This window comes from Carica papaya, chromosome 2 (assembly GCF_054855325.1).
Source record: "Carica papaya isolate Zhongbai chromosome 2, ASM5485532v1, whole genome shotgun sequence".
In the NCBI taxonomy this organism is placed as follows: domain Eukaryota; kingdom Viridiplantae; phylum Streptophyta; class Magnoliopsida; order Brassicales; family Caricaceae; genus Carica; species Carica papaya.
Genome location: NC_142310.1, coordinates 33420596 through 33439417, shown reverse-complemented (window position 1 = coordinate 33439417; position 18822 = coordinate 33420596). Strand labels below are relative to the sequence as shown.

Sequence of the window (18822 nt, the reverse complement as noted above, 5' to 3'; positions counted from 1 at the left end):
TTGCGTTTTAAATTAAATTATTAGATTATACCTTTTTTTTTATTTTAGTTTATTTATTTTATAGGTTAATTATGTTGATATATTATAAGAAATAACTAAATCATGTGATATAAACACACAACTTATATATATATATATCATTTTAAGATGTTTATTTTGCAAATCTAATAGACCCGACCCGTTAAACCGGACCCACGATAAGTTCTGTGCAAAGCTGCAAGTAACAAAAACGGAGGCCATAAATTCCGCGCGAAAATGCTCATCCTCCATTTAAATCTCAACACAATTGAAAAAAACACTGAATTTGTTCCCTTCCGATCGAAGTTTTGACAGAGCGCTCACCGTCATAATGGGTGGAAAATGCACAAATTGACTTTTCAAAACCTCGAAATCTGTTCTCCTCTTCGCATTATTAAACTCCATGGGCGTTCCTGGAATCTCGCTCTCACTTGGAGCTGCTATTCTCCTTCAAATGAGGCCACAGCGTCTCTCTATCTCTCTCTCTCTCTCCTTACAGCTTCCATAGAATCCACGCGTCTCTCTTCTTTATCTCTCTCTTTCTTCTCGCTTCTTGTTCAGGTTTCCTGTTTCGCTTTGCGTGTGCTCCGAAAAGGTTTGTGGTTTCAAAATTTATCGTTCTCTGTATGATTCCTTCTGCAGGCTGATGCTTTTTGGTTTTGCTAACGGCGCGCATTATGGATCGAGTTTTCTTAATCGGTCGAGTATCTGGTGCATTTATATATATGTATATATATATACATTTTTATGTTAGTTCCTGCTGCAGTGGAGGGATTTGCTGAACTTCTCTGATCAGTTGAAAAGTAGAAAGCGAATATCCTCTGTGGAAATATAAGCTTTACGTCGTTGGAACTCGTTTTGGGTAATAAGCTATTACGTTTAAATTTTAACATTAAGAGTTTATTCTTTGTTCAATTTTGCTTGATAATAGTTGATAATTTGGAATTACTTCTGATTAGAATGTTGGGAACCGTAAATTGTATCATATGCTTTGCTAATTTGAAAGACTGATTTAGTTCAAGCTAAGCATTGAGCTTTTACCTCTCCCGAATTGATCGTTAATTGTTTTCTCCGAAGATGTTGTTAGTGTTGCATTTAAGGTGTTGTTAGCATTTAAACCATAGCAAGAGTAGTTCAAAATTAGAGCAAGCTAGGAAGTTTTAAACTGTTGATTTGCGTTAATTAACCATAATGAGAGCCTTATTGTTTCTCAGCATAAATATTTAAATGAGGAAGTAGATGCATGTTAGCTTGGGACTTTCTTAAGTATCGGCACTACTGCTCTCTTGAAGACTCTGCTTATTTTTTACTTGTTAAAAGGCATAATTTATGTTTACTGAACAAAGGGTTTAAAATCTGAGACCTTTTACACTGATTGTTTAATTGCTTTACTTGTTTTCTATTCTCTGATTTTCAGTTGGCAGGCTTGTGATGTCTGATTTTAAGTTAAATTCAATTATTTCCCAAGACCCCAAGGAACCTGCAGATTTGAGCTTTTTGGGTGATGAAAGGGACAATGCGGTTTACAAAATTCTTGATCATATTCGCAATCAAAACAATGGCTTCATAAGCAACATTTCAAAAAATGTTGAGCGTAGAGGTTTGAGCGACAGGTTGATTTCCCTTTCCACGCATCCCTGAAGTACACTACTATGGAATTTCGTTTCTGTGCCCTAAATTTTTCCTTTTTTCATTTATGTTTTATTTTTAAGTTCTTATTCTGTTAGTTAGATCTCCAAATCTACCTAGGTTTAGTGCTAGCATATTCTTGTTATGTATTCAAATTTAGATGAGCGGATAACGATGTACCTTTTAATGGATTGGATAGTTCACTACAGAGCTGTGCAAGCTCTTATAGCTCTTCTGAAGAATCTTTGGATAATCTACATACTTGTATGACTAACAGTACAAATGTGTAGAATTAATTGGCCTCGTTTTACTTCACAATTTACATTCACCATAATTGTCAAATAATTCTGATCGAAGTTGCTAACTAAAAAGATAGTAGAAGTACAGTATAAATGCAATGCATATCAGTGGTTTTTTAACCACTTCCAAAAAGCTTAGTGCTTGTTTCAATGCAGGTTTTTCAGACAAAATCCAGCAGCTTCTCTTCTTGCTGGCCGAGATGAAAAGCGGGAGCATAGATCAGGTCTATCAGGAAGAAGATCTGGAGCATTTTTGTCTGGGGCGGCTTACTGTGTCTCTTCTTGCAGCATGATACTTTTGAATAAAGTCGTGCTTTCAAGTTACAATTTCAATGCAGGAATATCATTGATGTTTTATCAAGTATGTTTGTTACTCTTTATTAACATGCACAAATTTCTTTTCACAAATTCTGCAAACAAATTTCTTTTTGCATCAAATTTCAAATGTAGATATAATTCTTCTCTATTCCCCCTTTTAGGTTCTTCTGTATTATCGCTCGTAGTCTTTGTTTTTACTTGTAGATCATAATTTAGCCAATTACTCTGTACTTCAATGCAGAATTTAATCAGTTGTCTGGTTGTGGCTATCTTGGATATCTGTGGAGTGGTTTCAGTGGAAAAGCTCGATTGGAAGCTGGTCAGGGTTTGGACCCCTGTTAATCTTATCTTTGTTGGCATGCTGGTTTCAGGGATGTATAGGTACAACTTCACACTTAGGACTGAAAATGGCTCTTAAAATATGACATATGGATCCTACCATAGAATTCCACATCTCAGATCCACCTGCTTTTTTTATATTTTTTATGCATTTTTCTTTTTCAGTTTGAAGTACATAAATATTGCAATGGTGACCATTCTGAAGAATATGACGAATATTTTAACAGCACTTGGAGAAATATATATGTTCCAGAAACGTCAGAACCAGAAAGTTTGGACTGCCATGTTTATGATGGTAAATTGATACTTATAGTTCCCTATCTCTCTGGACTTCGGTTTTAAATTTTATTTATGATAGTGCAGTTCTCAAAGAAAAGTTTTATTCATTCTGGTTGTGTCTGTTCTTGTCAAATGAGTTATTTTAGGAGAAAATGAATAAAATCTATTTACTGTTGATGATATATTCAGTTTCAAAGAACTAATTTCATATTTGATTTGCTTGTGCTTTGCTTACTGCAGATTATCTCTGCTATCAGTGGTGGTGCCACAGATCTATCTTTTGATGCAACAGGTTATGCATGGCAGATTACAAATTGTGTTTTGACAGCACTTTACTCGGTAATTTTTAAGACCCGTTGGTAGATTTATGAATTTGTTTCCGGGAAATCTGTAATTTTGGATTTGAACTGTCAGAATCATGATTTTTGTGCAGAGATCTCTATCATTTTAGACTTCACAACTAGCCTGAAAGATTTGTACTTTGTGACAGCTCACTCTTCGGAAAGTTATGGACAAAGCAAAGCAATTAACAAAATCAGGATCTCTCAATGAAATATCAATGGTGTTACTGAATAATTTGTTGTCTCTACCTCTTGCCATCTTCTTGATTCTCTTATTCGGTGAATTAGATTATGTAATTAGTTTGTAAGTAAACATTTCAAAAACTCGGACTTCACATATTTCTTTGTTGTTTGCTTGATGGAACTGGGAGCTCATTGATCCTGACAGTTTATATCATAATCTATACAGGGAAGTAATCAGATTGCCAATGTTTTGGATAGTAGCAACAGCAAGTGGACTGCTTGGGCTTGCTATTAGCTTTACTTCTATGTGGTTTTTGCATCAGACAGGCCCCACCACATACAGGTTAGTGTTCATGCTTTTATCTTTTTGCACCAAAATTCATTCTGTTTGTTTTCTGGAGTGCAGCCTGTAGTTCAAGTTTATTTTTAATTTATATGTTTAACTATTGAATATATCAAATTTAGTCATAATTTATGTATTTAATGCATAAAAAATATTTTTAGTAGATATTGAACGGATTTAGAATTAGAACATGCTTCTTTCATTCAAAATAGTATTAATCTTGTATCATATTTTTACCTTTATTTTATAGAATTAAATTTGAACCAAGCTCAACTTAATAGATGCAAAATTCAAAAAGTGTATAGATAAGAAATTAAATTAGGCTTGCATTACTTACTATTTTCAAGAAGGTCACAAGCCAGATTGTCAAAGAAGTTATCTATCATATACATGTCTATGCTGCATCACTAAATTCCTCTTGCTCACTCTTCTTTTTATTGATTGCTTTTCCCTGTTCAATCTATCAGTCTGGTAGGTTCCTTAAACAAGGTTCCCATCTCCATTGCCGGTCTCGTGTTGTTCAAGGTTCCGCTCAGTCTGCCAAACATGTTCAGCATACTCTTTGGTAATCATTGGATATATCACTATTACCATATGAATTAGCATACTCTTTAGTAATCACCGGATACAAGACTCTGTTTTACTGTATGAATTCACCCTTAGTTAATTAGCATTACTTTTAAAATATGTTTGGAATAAATTAAGATTTATCTTAAAACTTATTTGAAAATTTAAACGTAATTTAATTACGAGAGAATAAAAGTTTTATAAAAAAAAATAATAAAATTCGGATGCTTTTTATCACAGGTCTGTTAGCTGGAATGCTCTTTGCCAGAGCTAAAATGTGATAATGGATGCAATGTTGGTGAATGGAATACTCTTGTTCACATCAAATTTGAACAGCAGTCTGCCCCTTTTGATAAGTTCATTTCCCTTTCCTAGAAAACAAATTTGATTGATCAGATTATATACATACATATATATACGTGTTGATGTCACTGCAGATTGATTACACTTGGTCGTTATTTTTCCATTAAGAAAAAGAGGAGAAGTGGAAAATACAGGGGAATTAAGTATACTTATCTTGTCCAGCCTTACTTATAATTTTCTTTTTATCATTTTGTAATCAGACTGTAGATTTATAATTCCAAAAGTTTGATGCTATTAGAGATGACGAGACAGTTTATGGCGGTGTAAATGTATCGGTTGTTGATAGTGCAGGCACCGCTTAATGTAACTATATATATATATATATATATATATATCTCTATAATTTTGATTAATATAACAATTACTTTGATAAAAATTCAAACATTTATGTAATGGATTAATTATATATGAAAGACACTACAGTTGGATTATATCTGTCTGCAATCCATGTCTCCTTCATTTTCAGGTTATATCTGTTTTTTTTAATCTTTTGAAGTACGTTGGAAATTACTGTCGCTGTAGAGTTTAAATTGTATATTTTTATATAACGAGCCGAATATTTTTGTATAAATATGAAATATTTTAATTTGAAATCAATTTAACGATATTTTAAATCATCTTATGAAATTCATATGTTGTAATTATATTTTTATAGTGATTTGAACAATTGAAATACTTGTGTTTATAATTTAATCAATAGAATAGGTATATAACAATGTATACAAATAGAAGTACTGTTCGTACGGAAGAGCTATCAAAATGGAATTCCATCTCCATCCGTAATTAGAGACTTATAGCAACGAAACCTCTGTTGGAATAGGTTGATATTGTAGTGACAGAAACTTTTCTATTTTTGTCCGTTACTATTAAATCATTTTTCTTGTTTGAAATAATTATAAAATGTATATATATTTTATCCGACATAGCAAATTTTATTTATAAAATTCAATAGAGTATCATTTTAAGTTAATAAAGTGTAAATTTGTAAATAAATTTTTTTAAAAAAATTCAATATCTTCCAAACATATTTTAATACAAAGAGAATTAAAAGGGCCGAAATGTGTATAATAGAATACGAATAAGCAACATTTGTAAAAAAAAAAAAAAAGCACCCAAAAACATGCCACAAAATCAACAAAAACGTTCCGCCAAACATAATAAAAGCCTTTTTGCTTAAAAACTGCTTGTCTTTTTTTTTTTTTTTTTTTCTCGGTTCCCAAACAGAAAAATCCCATATTCAAATATTATTAATAATGTATAATAGTAGGAGAATTAACCCAAATTAGCTACTTCACCAACTGAACTTGGGTCAAATTCATTAATCAATTCTTAACTAAAGTTGCTACACTGAGAAATCTGAGAGGACGAAACCATTTCTATCAAATCCATCTCCTTCCTCCCACAACTTGAAGAAGAATTAGTAGCTGCTTGGCATGCAAGGAGCTGGTCATCAGTAGCGTGATCACTGCCGTTGCAGCCGCCATAACCGAGTAGGAAATTGGAAGATGAAGGATACGAAGAAGTTGCAGAGTACCCATTTAAAAGAAAAGACAGGTAGAGGTCGGAATGCAGGTGGGTTGTCTGAGTATTATTATTATTCTCTTCTGCAGCTTGAAGATGATTATAGTAATCCGGGTACCCAGTTTCAGCGAGTTGCTGTTGATGATCATGACGTACTCCATCATTGCCAGCAGTAGAGGTGGTGGTTACAAGATTATGATCAGCATCAAATGATTCCGCAAGAGCTACCTCCATCAATGGGTTACTGTTATCATCTATTGGGAAGACTCTATTGTCGTGATTTGAGTATAATTGATGGTAGTGATGAGGATCGTTTGCGAACAAGTTTTGTATGAACAGCAACTCATCATCACATGCAGTGTTGTTATGATCATAACTCAACAATGGAGCAGGAGAAGAAGCTGAGTTAGAAGAATGATAGTCATTGGTAATGGTGGATTCAGATTGTTCAGGCAGATTAATCTGGCGAGCTGTGATGAAGTGGGTTGATGAATTTGTAGGGGTGAGGAGCTTAGGAGATGACTGGTTTAGGGTTTTGCTTCTGATATAGTCTTGAAGAACAGAAGACTGAGGTTTACCATTAGGGTTTTTATTGTTGTTGTTTGGGGCTGAAGATTGCCTGGTTTTTCTCCTTGAATTTTGTTTTCTTTTTGTGGCATTCCAATGGTTCTTTATTGAATTTTCTGTTCTTCCAGGAATCAATTTTGCAATCTCAGCCCACCGGTTGCCCACTTTTGCATGAGCTTTTACTAACATCTTCTCTTCTTCTTCACTCCAGCTATCTTTCTGCGAACATGAACAATATAAATACATACATAAGATGCACATATTTGTGTATTATATGTATCAAAAAGACGAAAATAGCTAGTAAAAAGGCGGATAACAAGGACGGTATTGTTCAAAAGTTGGAATTGAAGACTCAAAAGTACTGTAAATCGTGCATAAAGATTACAAAAAAGCACGACAATTGATGATGACTATCAATGGCGTTTTGGTTTAGAGAAAAAGCTTGGATCACATGCAATGTAGTTGTGTATGTACATCCCCTAGAAAAGATTGCGTGTATACATACCCATACAAAAAAATATATTTTTGATGTGAATGTGAAATAGTGAAGCTTCAGAAATAAAATGATAGCCATGAAAATTAAGCACTGTGTTTGTAAGCTAACAAACTATATAGAAACTTTTACTTGAGTACCCATAATTTCTTTTGATATTAGGTTTATTCAGTGTAATTAATAATAAAATATGTAAGAATCTAAGGACAAAATTCTCAAATATTTTACCTTATATATGTACAGATCTTATGGAAATAAATATATCATCATTAGCAAGTGTATGAAGCAAGAATATTAACATGTACAAAGAAAAACAATATACATATATATATATATAGTACACATACATATACACATGGTTAACATATCATAGAAGAGAAAATATAGAGGATAAATATATATAAATATAATAATAATTAAGAAAGGAAGAAATAAAACCTTGATGTCAGGACGAAGATGGTTATGCCATCTCTCTCGACACTGTTTTCCTGCTCTTCCATCCAGCTTCTCGGCTATCTGAGCCCATTTTCTCACTCCATATTGCCTCACCAACTTAATCAGTTTTCTTCACAAACAAACACAAAACCCTAAATCACATCACCACCAGTACCGCTTCATATCAACCGTACAAGCAAGAAAAATCATTGCATAAGAATTATGTTAGTGTATGATATATATATATATATATCTAACACAAAACTTATTAAATTATGTAACATGATAAATCATTGATCAAGATTCAAGAACAAAACACAAATATTATATATAGGGAATATGAACAAATATAAAAGAATATGAAATTATGTGGCTCTTTTTTTTAGTTTTTGTGTGTTATATATGCATGCATGTGTGTATATAACCTGTCTTCTTCATCTGTCCATTGGCCTTTGATCAAAATCACAGAAGACGCTTTCTTGCTTCTCTTCTTCCCAGCAACTTTCCTTTCTTTCAAACCCATTTTACGGTTTCTTTTATCCTGTCTGCTACCACTCCAATTCAGATTACTTTCTCCTGAATAAAGCCCATCAACAAAGCTGTCCTCCTGGTTACAATTACTCGGCAATGGAGAAAACCTACCTGCGCCCACACCAGTACTACCACCACTACACATAGAGAAACTGCACATCCCATCTGCACAAATCACATTCTCTTTTTCCTCGACCTGCTGAGATCGATGACGATCAGTTTGTTTTTGTACAGAAATGATTTGACTTTGACCCCACAAGAACCTGTCTATGGCTGTCAATGGCGGACTGGGTTTGTACAGAACAGGCTTATTCTGTAAACTTCCACACCCACCGTCAACACCTCCTCCTCCTCCTTCTTCCATTGATGGAGCTGATTGAGCAAGGAAGCCGGAGAGAAGAGAAATAAATTTTTCAGAGGGCGTTGAAATTTCAAAGTTAATATTGTTAAATACTATACGCTTGAATATTGGGTTTGTCTTTGTCGTTCTTTAAGAGGGAAATTAACACACAACCACGACAGGAGCTGGACACAAAGCTTAGAGCAAGCCTTTTAACGTGCCAGATGGCTCGAGAGCCGTTGATCATCGAGTAGATCCAACGGATGAGAATCATTTTTGGGTGTAACTCCTGAGCTTCCTCTCTCGGACAAAAAGGAAGGAGAAGTGGAGAGATTAGTGGGTTCGTTATTAAACCCAGAGAGGCCCATTTAATTTAATCATTTTCATTTCTTAAAAATTAATTATTTAATAATGATATGCGCACTCCCGGGAATTAATAAGATCCATTGAAAAGACACTTTTGCCCTTGTGGTTCCCGTATGAAAGAAGGGCAAAATTAAAATTTAAGGGTGTGCCCGCAACAAAAATTTAATTAATGAAAATTTATAATTCAATTATTAGGGAGAATTACATGGATGTAATTTGGTCGATTGAGGTTTTAGTGTACAATTATAGAGAGGGTAATTTAATTTAATTTAATTTAATTTGTGGGGCTATTTATTTCTCTTCAATTTTGTAATAATAATGTGATTATAATTTTTAATAATATGATTACTATTTTTAAATGATATGATTATTATTATTATTTTTGGATAAAATGGTAATAACCCAATTATTTATTTTATAAACATAATATAAAAAATTAGGATAATTTTGGTCAAATCACACAAAATTGAAATTCCCAAACCCTCAATTTGGAGAAAAAAATTTTGAACCATTAAAAAGTAAAAGATTGAAATCATTCCCTATCATTTTCACCCAAATAAGAGAATTTTTCTCGAATATTTTTAATTTTTTATTTTTCAAAAATATATTTATACGTGGCATATATACGACGGATATTCAAAGTATTAGTGTAAATGATAAAATAATAATTAAAAACATTTGTTATTCTAATTAATATTTTTTAATAAAAATTAGTATATTTCAAAAATTATATAATTTTACACACCAAATAATTCACATTATAACTAGAAAACAATAGTCACAATTAATTAATTAAATTCCTAAACACCCTTAGGAAGATTTGCTTTCAAATTATTTTTTTAAATAATATATATATATATATATTGCTTTCAAATTAATGTTATAAATGTATACATACATACATATATATGTGTGTGTGTGTGTGTGTGTGTATATATATCAAATCAAACTTTGCTGAGGAGGTCCAATTCGACTTCAAAATCTCAGCTCTTATTATCTCAAGGCCCAAAAATAAAACAGGCCCGAATGTTATTCAAAATCGTATCTTAAAATTTTAGTCTTAATTATAGGTTTTTTTTTTTTTTTTTTAAAAAAAAGAAAATTATAAAATTACATTTTTTGGAAAATATAATTAAAATTTTAATATATAAATTTAAGAGATCATAAGATGTTTACGTAAAGTAAAATACAATATATATATATGTATATGTATTTATGTACGGTGAAGAAATGAACATTGAATTATGGGCTAGTCGAAGAAGCAGACATGGGAGTAGCTTACCATCCCCATCCCTTCACGTGGTCAACCGTCACTTTCTGCTTGCCCTTAAATCTCTATCCCTAGGACGACTACTACATTCGGATACATATATACATACACCCACGTAAATATATATATATATACACACACACACATATATATAGATACACACATAGTGGGTCTTTTTATATGCTTTTGAATTATTCCAAGTAAACTGTGCTTAAAACTTTTACTGTACAAATCGTATGGTTAATATTTTTCCTTCCTAAAGCTTAAATCGTGAACTATGCTTAGAATTGTATAATATATATATATATGTATATGCAGACATATGTAGATATATATATATATATAGTTACGTAGAGTTGCACATAAATGTAGGATATCCACGTGTCGTACCAAAATATGTTGCTCGATTCACTCTCCATGTAGTCTCATGTGAAGATGTTTACCCACTTTTTTATGGATACAATTAATTTAATTACTTAATTAAACTGAGCTAATTAAAATTGTTTAATTTTAATTATAGGATACCAAGAGGAATACATTCAACATCGCACGTGCATGTTCTCTTACGATCGTACATATCCACCGACTTAAACTTGATTTCGTACTTAAATTGTTCGATTAATCATTAATTTACGACTAAAATTATTCTTAATTTAATTATATAAATTTCTGTACGTATATTATTCTTAATTGTTGGGTTGAATATTAAATTACTAAGTCGTGGAGAGAGGAAAAAGTGGGTTCATGAGTTTCTTGAAGATAAAAACTTCTTTTTTGAAGTCGCTTAGCCTTTAAAAGGTAGAGACGTGATTTACATTAATATAAAATTAGTATTTAATACTAATTATATAATATGTGTTGACGTAAATGGGTGACGGTCACGTCTAACATGAACCGTGTAAGCTTTTCTATTGGAAGTTAACTTCACTTTATGCACTAAAGAACTCGTGATTTAGGGTCAACAAGTCAACCATTTAGACAATATCTTTTAACCCGTTATGACTTACTTTATTAAAAATTTTAATTACTATAAGAATTTGTTATTATTTTATAATATATTTATAAAGTAACAAGTTTAATATTTTTAATAATATTTAAATTCATAATTTTTAAGTAAAGTATAATAATTTTAGTTATTAAGTTACTGTACTAATGAATAATTTTAAATTATATTATGTGTTTCAAAAATAAAATATTTAAAAATAATTTAAAAGTCTTAAATGAAATATATTTACGAAATTATTTATTATGTTGATAGGAAACATATGTTGCTTTTAAAATCTCAAGATGCATCCTGTGTATTAAAAATAAAATAATTTAAAAGTTTTAAATGAAATATATTTAAAACAATAATTTATTTTTAAAAATATATATATTTTTATTAAATAATTTATAAGTTACTTTTTAATATTTAATAATTTTATATTATTAAATATGAAAGTAGAACTTGTCAAAAAAAAAATGAAAGTAGAATGTTTAAAGTTATCCATAAGCAGTTAAGTATATGCAATCTTTATGATGATTTATATATTTTTACAATGTTATATTTTTTAAAAGTATATAAGTTTGAATAAATTTAGTTTAATGCTAAATTACCATAAAATGCATTTTAAAGTAGTCGAAGAAAGAGTTAGAAATATTTATGGTAAATAATATATTTTTAAGTAGAGTAAAAATATAAAAGTTCGAAACTTAAAAGTTAATAAACTTATAAATTAAATACGGAAACGAAATAATAAGGTTTAGTGTTTATATACCTTACACAATAATTTAGAATGTCCAATAGTATTATAAGAATGTTATTTCTAAAATAATAAATGAAAATAAAAAAAAATAAGCAAAAGGCAAATAACTGAGTATTCTAAAACGACTTTCACTAGTTTCTGAAATGAGTTCGGGTGATGAACTTATTCACAACCCTCTTGTTAATCGGGATGTGGGTCTTAATTTTTGTGATCTGAAATAATTAATAAAATGGTGAGCTACACTAACATAATAAGAATATCACACTGCTCATCCATACAAAAAACTGAAGGTTGATAAAAATAATAAAAATAACAAATAGAGTTATTGATTTAAGTAAATTCATTTATCATAAATAAAACTATTGCGATATTTTCAAAATCGAACTATAGAGACAATTACTAAAATAATATTCTAATCTCATTTTCGAATGAGTAATAACAACCATTTTTTTTATTTTCTTACTGGTATTCTTGGAGCCCATAAGGATGTCCCACGATGCGTGAACTAATATTACACATTGTCAACTAACTGGTTGTTCTCATACTCCATCCGGTATAAGTACCAAAAATACTATTCCTCAATACCCCGTCCGGTATAAGAGTGAATCAGGTTGTTCCCATACCCCGTCCAATATGAGCGCAAAAAATATCATTCTTTGATACTCTATCCGGTATGATGCAACGTTCACGGTAGAGTTTCCTATATACCCAGTTCGTCCACCATCTCTCATAATATCTAGTAAAACTATCATTCATTAATTCACATGGCCAATCAATTTTTTGTTTGTATATTAATTTTTAATTTCATAAATCAACCGTAAATTACGCAAGACAAACAATATATATATATATATATATTAAGAAAGCACAATTGAATCATTCAACCATTTCAGTATATCATTATGTATTTAAAGTTGCAAATTTAATAATCAGTTACAAAGGACAACAAATAAATTATTAACTAGTTCTGCCTCCATTGGTAATCTATAATTATTCTCAAAGTTTTTTAAGTTACACAAAATACCATATTACCGATTATTAAGCTTCAATTCCATAATAGAGAATAAAGTGAGGGATTCTTATCCGAATCGGTGTTCGAAATATCGAACTTTTTACTGCGCCTACTGACGGTCCCCGGATTTCCTAAATTTTTCTGTAGAGATTAAAACATGCTTCATGTACCTAAAAATACTTTTAAAAAATCTAAAATCGGTATTAGAATTTTTTTCAGCCAATTTAAGAATTCTGGCACGACGACATTGTCATGCTCCAACGACGGCACCGCTGCCTGTGGCTTCAGTTTATCTTGGTCTAACTGTTTTCAGCCAGTTTTGGTTTATTTCAACCGGTTTTATACCAATTTTTATAAAAAAACACATTAGGGGGCCTCGATTGGCCCAAAAAAATTAAATAATGAAAACCTACTGGCGACAGAATTTTTAAGTGCGGCGGCTCCGCCGACTTACCTTCGCGGTTGAATATTTTTCTTCGATCAACCTGTAAAAAATAGAACGGTGAACACCATAATGGAAAAATCGCACGAAACTAAAAACATGAAGGGACTCATCGAAGGAGGTTTCGAGTTTTACTCGCGGTTTCTGGCTCACCCGCCGTTCTTTTTACTCTGATTTGGCCACGGAGGTACTCGGAATCAAATTCCAAGCGGATAGGAGAATATTTACCTTTTTTGACGGTCGGATGTGACCCTGGCGCGGCAGCAAACAACGGTCGGCTCCCTTCTCTAGCAACTTGTTCTTCTTCTTCGTCAGGAAGCTAGCGATTGGAGGTTTAGATGCGGTGTGATGCGAGATATTTATACCTGTCTCGAATTAATCTAGATCGTTCATCGCATTTGATCTCGACCGTCCGATCGTGTTTAAAGAAAAAATAAATTTGGACAATTCATCGCGATTTGATCTCAACCATACAATCGTGTTTAGAGAGGGAATGAATATGGATCATTTATCGCATTTAATCGCGATCGTCTGATCGCGCCGGAGGAAGAAACGGATCCGAACCATCCACGCGCGCAGGAACACTTCTGAGCCGTCCAATCCCCGACACAGATCGCCTACGTGGCCTCCTGCATAGCACCGAGTCAGCGTACTTCTCCACGCGGTGCGCTCCGGTTCGTCGAGGCTGCTGGCTAAGCGGTCTTACATGGCGCAACTTCTTATTAATTGCATTTTGATATCTAATTTTCGATTTTTCTTTCAAAAACACCGTATGAATCCAAATTTTTACATTTTGTTCTCAAAATTATTTTCAATTTGATTCTTAACCTATTTTTTTTTCTAATTTCACATTAAATAAAAATTATTAATTTTAATATTAAATTTTTATACATTTTTTATTTTTTAAAATTAATTTTAAACAAAATTTCGGATCCGATTATTACAATAAAAACTATGATAAAATGTATAAATGGTTTGGAAATATAATTGAAATGGAAAAAATAATGCCATTATATTAACAGTAACTAAAAGTTTAATTACATTTTTACCTTTTAAGCTGTGTCACCAACAGAATATCTAAAAAAAAAAGACTGTGCAAAGAAGAAAAATTAAGTATTTCTGAGCAAATCTCGATCCAAGTCAAACCCACCATCTTTAATTAATTGCTCCTCTTCCCACTTTTCACGTGCAATAAAATCTCCACCAATCTCTGATCACGTGTGTCCATTACTCTCAGTCACGTGCCTGATTTCTTCAAATCTCCGAAACAGTCGCCGCCACTAACACCCTCCACTAACTTCACCGATACTTTTCCTCCGCCAAACATCTTACATCCCGGAAAATCAAAACTGGAAATTTCAAACAGCAACCCCACGAAATTTTTATTTTTTAAAAGAGATCAAATGAATTACTATCTCTTTTCTACTTCTTCTTCTTCTCCTCTGAGAAATTTTTCTTGTATTTTCTTTTTTCGGGTAAAGAAATGACTGGGACCAGTGGAAGATGAGGAAAAATAAGAAAGAAACAAGCAAAAGATGGGGTGGAGGAGGGGTAAGAATATTCTGTGGCATAATGTGGGTTTTCTGTGTCTGTATCTCCGATTTCTCATTCTCTCTTTCTGGGATGCTTTTTTTCTAACAAAAAATTTATGGGTAAATTTCAAGATTCAAGATTCAAGTTTGTTTGGTATCTGGGGAATCGAGAGGGAAACAGGTGTCGTCTCCGCCAGTGTTCCAGAGAAAATGGGCGTAGTTGGCTGCGTAGTATGAGTTGGAGGGATCGGCAGAGATGGCTTCCAAGTACGCCTCCTCAGCCGCCCACAGTTCCTTCTTTACTACCCATAAGAATAATGCGTACTTGCTGTATGCCTCTGGGTCGACCGGCTCCACTCCTAATGCCCTCTTGAAGTACTTCTCCGCTCTGTTTTACACCCATTAAAAGCCAAATTAACAAACCTCATCACCAAAAGCAAATTACTTTACTTTAAAGAAAATATAAAATAAAATGAATCTTTATGATACCAACAAAAAAAAAAAAAAAATGCACCACAGATTTCCCTATCAATATTCAGAGCAACCCAACCCCAATTTTATTAACTAAATGACAAGGTATCCTATTCTGATTCTGTACTTTGTTGTTAAACACCGAGATCTCTGGGCTAAAAGACCCGATTTTAACTAAATTGAAAGACGGTTAAAAAGGGTGTAATTAGCTTGAAAGATATTCTAAGTTGAATAAATAGTAAAGATTTTTTCATACCTTTCATAATCACGAGCAACGAGATAGAGGAATTGAGCGTAATTGGCGAGCAGGAGAGGGTTGTTAGGTTCTTGGGCTAATCCTGATAGGTAGACAAGCTCTGTTCTGGAATACTCCACGTAATCATCGGCTTCAATCTTGGCATTCACGGGGGAAACTAATCTCTGCATCGTTTCATGATCAAGCCCCTGGTCTCTCAATGAAGCTTGCATTGTTTCAGCTTCTTCTACAATGGAATTCCATACACTCAACTCCTCTTCTCTGCTGCTGTCTTGCCTTGAAACCGACTCTGTCTCTCTCGTCGATCCAAATGACGACAACTGCGAAGCGCCATCGGGAAGGATGGTTCTAAAATGGTTGGACTGGTCAAATAATCCGTCGCCGTCTGTCCCGCTAGCGACCGGCGGTGTTTTCCCGCCACCGCCACTGTTACCGCCTATGGAGGTTGACTTCCCACTAGAGGAAGATGAAATGGAGAACGACTTGATCGATGAAGTATCAAACTTTCGGTGCTTCTGATCCTGAGTTTCCATGATGGATGATATTGCGCTCTTCGCGGCGTAGGATCCGGGTGGGGGAGATGCAGCAATGGCAGTGTTGTTTCCCATGGAATAAACTGTGAAATTCGCCAAGAGTATCATCACGTACACCATTAAAGTCGGCGTGTGTGAGAAGACTTGCTGGAAGAGCCATACGAAGGAAGCGTGCATCTCCTTCTGGACCCGATCGAGAATCCCATGTAAATCCTCGTAGAAAAGTAACTCTCTCATTTGCAAGGTGAAGCTGTGAAGCTCCCGAATAATGAACACCAAGGACGAAAAAGCCTTTTTGACTGAGCAACAAGCTGATTCTCTCGCCTCTCTAAAATCCTCCTGCCACCGGATCTTCCTCTTTATTATCCGAAGAGAAAGCGGGAGATCAACACTGTTCGCCTTCCGTTCGATGGTCGAATCAGGGACTATCTCTCCCCATGGTGGCTCAACGGAGTCCAGTACAAAGCTGGGTACCTCTAATCGAAAACTATCGAAACTATTCACTATGTTGAGGTTCAGGTGGTCATCGGAATCCCGAACTCTCTCCGGTTGCCAGTCCGAGGCCGAGTTGTCATCGTTTGCAGTTTCATCATCTTCATCGTCACCGGAGACTTGGAATCTGAGAGCCAACTCTTGAATCTTCTTCGAGAATTCCTCGTCGGAGAAAGACTGCAAGCTTGCACTACAAGCTCTCCTAATAGGACGGATTCCGCTTGTCAATTCTTTCGGCGAAGCAAGAGATTGAGACCTGCGGAGCTTCGCCGATCCAGTCCCAAACAGAGCCGACCGCTTGAGCCTATGCGGGACTTGGAGGCAAAGGATAGCTGTCTCCGCTCCTACTCCTCTTCCTCGACGGCTCCTTCGTTTTGACGCGGGAGAGGACATTGCAGAGGCAAGGGTCTGCGAGGAAGATGGAGACTGAGGAAGAATTGGCTGTGACCATTGCAAATAAGCAGCGGCTACTTCCACTCCCATTCGAGAAGGAAAAAGCTGAGATGCTTCGAGAAATTAAGTGCAGTACGGAGATGCCACGTTGAGTAGACTTTCTACGAATCGAAATCCCGAGAAAGTTTGCAAGAAAAGAACTTTCTCTGCCTCCGAACAGAAATCAAGTGACTGCTTTTCTTCCCTTTCTAACTCCTTGCAACTCTTCTTTTGAATATACTATTAACCTGGAAAATCAAGGAATGACAAGCAAATAAGTCTTGACCACTCAAAACCGAACAATTCAAAAGCATTCCCCTCCCTATCTCCATGGCTCTCACTCCCATTTTCCCGGAAAACGCAAGAAATTTAAAACAAAATGCAAAAAAAGATGTTCCATATCAAACGCCATAACCACTCATTGCAGTCTCCCAAAAAAATCGGATCGGAGAAATTAAAATTGCCACCAGCACAAAAATCAACAAACTCAAAATCGGCAAAACTCTTTTACATTAAAAGAAGAAGCAGCAATCTTACTTTCGTTAAACCAGCACGTAAATCGTCGATTTCTCTTCTCTCTCCGACCAAAACTCCGGTGAGGTTGATATTCGATCGCGATTTATGAAGCGAAGCACGAACGTAGCTTCACTTTTTTTCAGCAAGAGAAATAGGCGCTGTGTCTTTATATACCACAACCCCAAATGGAAAGCTTCTTTTCCTTTCAACGAATCATAAGAAAAAAATAATAATTAATTCAATAACCGAAGATAATTTTCAAAAAAATCTAAACTGGGTAAAAGTAATGCCGGTAAATGAGTTGTAAATAACCGGTGTGATATATACGATCTAACGGGAAGCGTACGGAGTACTCTATCTGGAGATACCGGTGGCCGGTCAAAAGAGCATATTAAGGGGGGAATGCTAAAACATGACAGGATTTTTTCAGTCAAACGCGGCGTCTTCATGATCCAACGGTTCTTAACTGAGCCACGTGTCGATAATCCCGCCATCGTCCTGATCTGTCCAATTAGAACCCGTGATTAGCCGAATCGTGAAGTTCCTCCGTTGACACGTGTCCATTCAGCAACCTTTTTTAATTACACGGTCACTGATCGACAGCGTAGAGTATTTGTACACCGGTGTGAGAGCAGTGATTTTCGGTATTTAGATCGCACGGTTGAGAAGTCAAATGATAAAAATTTTGATTAACTAATAAAATAATTAGCGTCGTATTAACAACAACACTCTATTAACTAATTTTATCTTTATTGCATCATAACTTATGTTAATCTTGTTTTAGTTAAGAGTCAATATTTAAATTTCTATTTTAAACGAGAATTCTAATAACTGGTCAAAATTCATTAGTTCTTATTAAGTAACATATATTATTCATACATTCAAATTTAATTAAATATTAAAATTATTTATATTATATTTTGATATAATTAATAATTTTGAGTATGGCATAATCATAGTCCTTTATAATTTTGAAAAATATATTGTTTTGACACAATAACTATGATTTATAATTTACTTAAAGATAAATATTTTATAACTATATGTATTAGCGATTTAAATAATTTCAAAATAATTCATAAATTTAGCTAACTAAACAACGGGTAAATGTTATTTTCAATTTCAAATGAGTCTTCAAATCGAAATTTGATTTTGAATCAACACAATATAATGAGAGACTATATATACA

At 33.7% G+C, this 18822-nt stretch overlaps 3 protein-coding genes across 3 annotated transcripts; 1 reads left to right on the top strand and 2 right to left on the bottom strand.

The window, feature by feature from the left end:
* Positions 1 to 244: 244 nt before the first annotated feature.
* On the top strand, positions 245 to 4947 carry LOC110810007 (GDP-mannose transporter GONST2-like). The gene is made up of 11 exons (XM_088214206.1): positions 245 to 613; positions 785 to 880; positions 1436 to 1631; positions 2103 to 2307; positions 2506 to 2645; positions 2769 to 2898; positions 3123 to 3221; positions 3373 to 3527; positions 3633 to 3749; positions 4217 to 4314; positions 4557 to 4947. Exons 3-11 carry the CDS (start codon positions 1450 to 1452, stop codon positions 4595 to 4597), a joined length of 1167 nt encoding a protein of 388 aa, XP_088070332.1. The 5' UTR covers positions 245 to 613; positions 785 to 880; positions 1436 to 1449; the 3' UTR covers positions 4598 to 4947.
* Positions 4948 to 5927: 980 nt separating this feature from the next.
* Positions 5928 to 8612, bottom strand: LOC110810006 (transcription factor MYB119-like). Its single transcript, XM_022036032.2, has 3 exons — positions 8121 to 8612; positions 7699 to 7825; positions 5928 to 6986 (listed from the first exon to the last, which is right to left on the bottom strand). Exons 1-3 carry the CDS (start codon positions 8588 to 8590, stop codon positions 6009 to 6011), a joined length of 1575 nt encoding a protein of 524 aa, XP_021891724.1. The 5' UTR covers positions 8591 to 8612; the 3' UTR covers positions 5928 to 6008.
* A 5776-nt stretch (positions 8613 to 14388) lies between these two features.
* On the bottom strand, positions 14389 to 17812 carry LOC110810028 (Tetratricopeptide repeat (TPR)-like superfamily protein). The gene is made up of 3 exons (XM_022036058.2): positions 17655 to 17812; positions 15661 to 17365; positions 14389 to 15321 (listed from the first exon to the last, which is right to left on the bottom strand). The coding sequence occupies exons 2-3, from the start codon at positions 17166 to 17168 to the stop codon at positions 15075 to 15077; spliced, it is 1755 nt and encodes a 584-aa protein (XP_021891750.1). The 5' UTR covers positions 17169 to 17365; positions 17655 to 17812; the 3' UTR covers positions 14389 to 15074.
* Between the last annotated feature and the right edge of the window lie 1010 nt (positions 17813 to 18822).

Coding starts and splice junctions, on each gene's coding strand:
- LOC110810006 (XM_022036032.2), bottom strand. CDS start 8,590: ATGGAAGAAGGAGGAGGAGGAGGTGTTGACGGTGGGTGTGGAAGTTTA. Junction 7,826..8,120: donor TGGACAGATGAAGAAGACAG/GTTATATACACA, acceptor TTGTTTGTGAAG/AAAACTGATTAAGTTGGTGA. Junction 6,987..7,698: donor ATCTTCGTCCTGACATCAAG/GTTTTATTTCTT, acceptor TCATGTTCGCAG/AAAGATAGCTGGAGTGAAGA.
- LOC110810007 (XM_088214206.1), top strand. CDS start 1,450: ATGTCTGATTTTAAGTTAAATTCAATTATTTCCCAAGACCCCAAGGAA. Junction 1,632..2,102: donor CGTAGAGGTTTGAGCGACAG/GTTGATTTCCCT, acceptor GTTTCAATGCAG/GTTTTTCAGACAAAATCCAG. Junction 2,899..3,122: donor GGACTGCCATGTTTATGATG/GTAAATTGATAC, acceptor TGCTTACTGCAG/ATTATCTCTGCTATCAGTGG.
- LOC110810028 (XM_022036058.2), bottom strand. CDS start 17,168: ATGGGAGTGGAAGTAGCCGCTGCTTATTTGCAATGGTCACAGCCAATT. Junction 15,322..15,660: donor GTTGCTCGTGATTATGAAAG/GTATGAAAAAAT, acceptor GGTGTAAAACAG/AGCGGAGAAGTACTTCAAGA.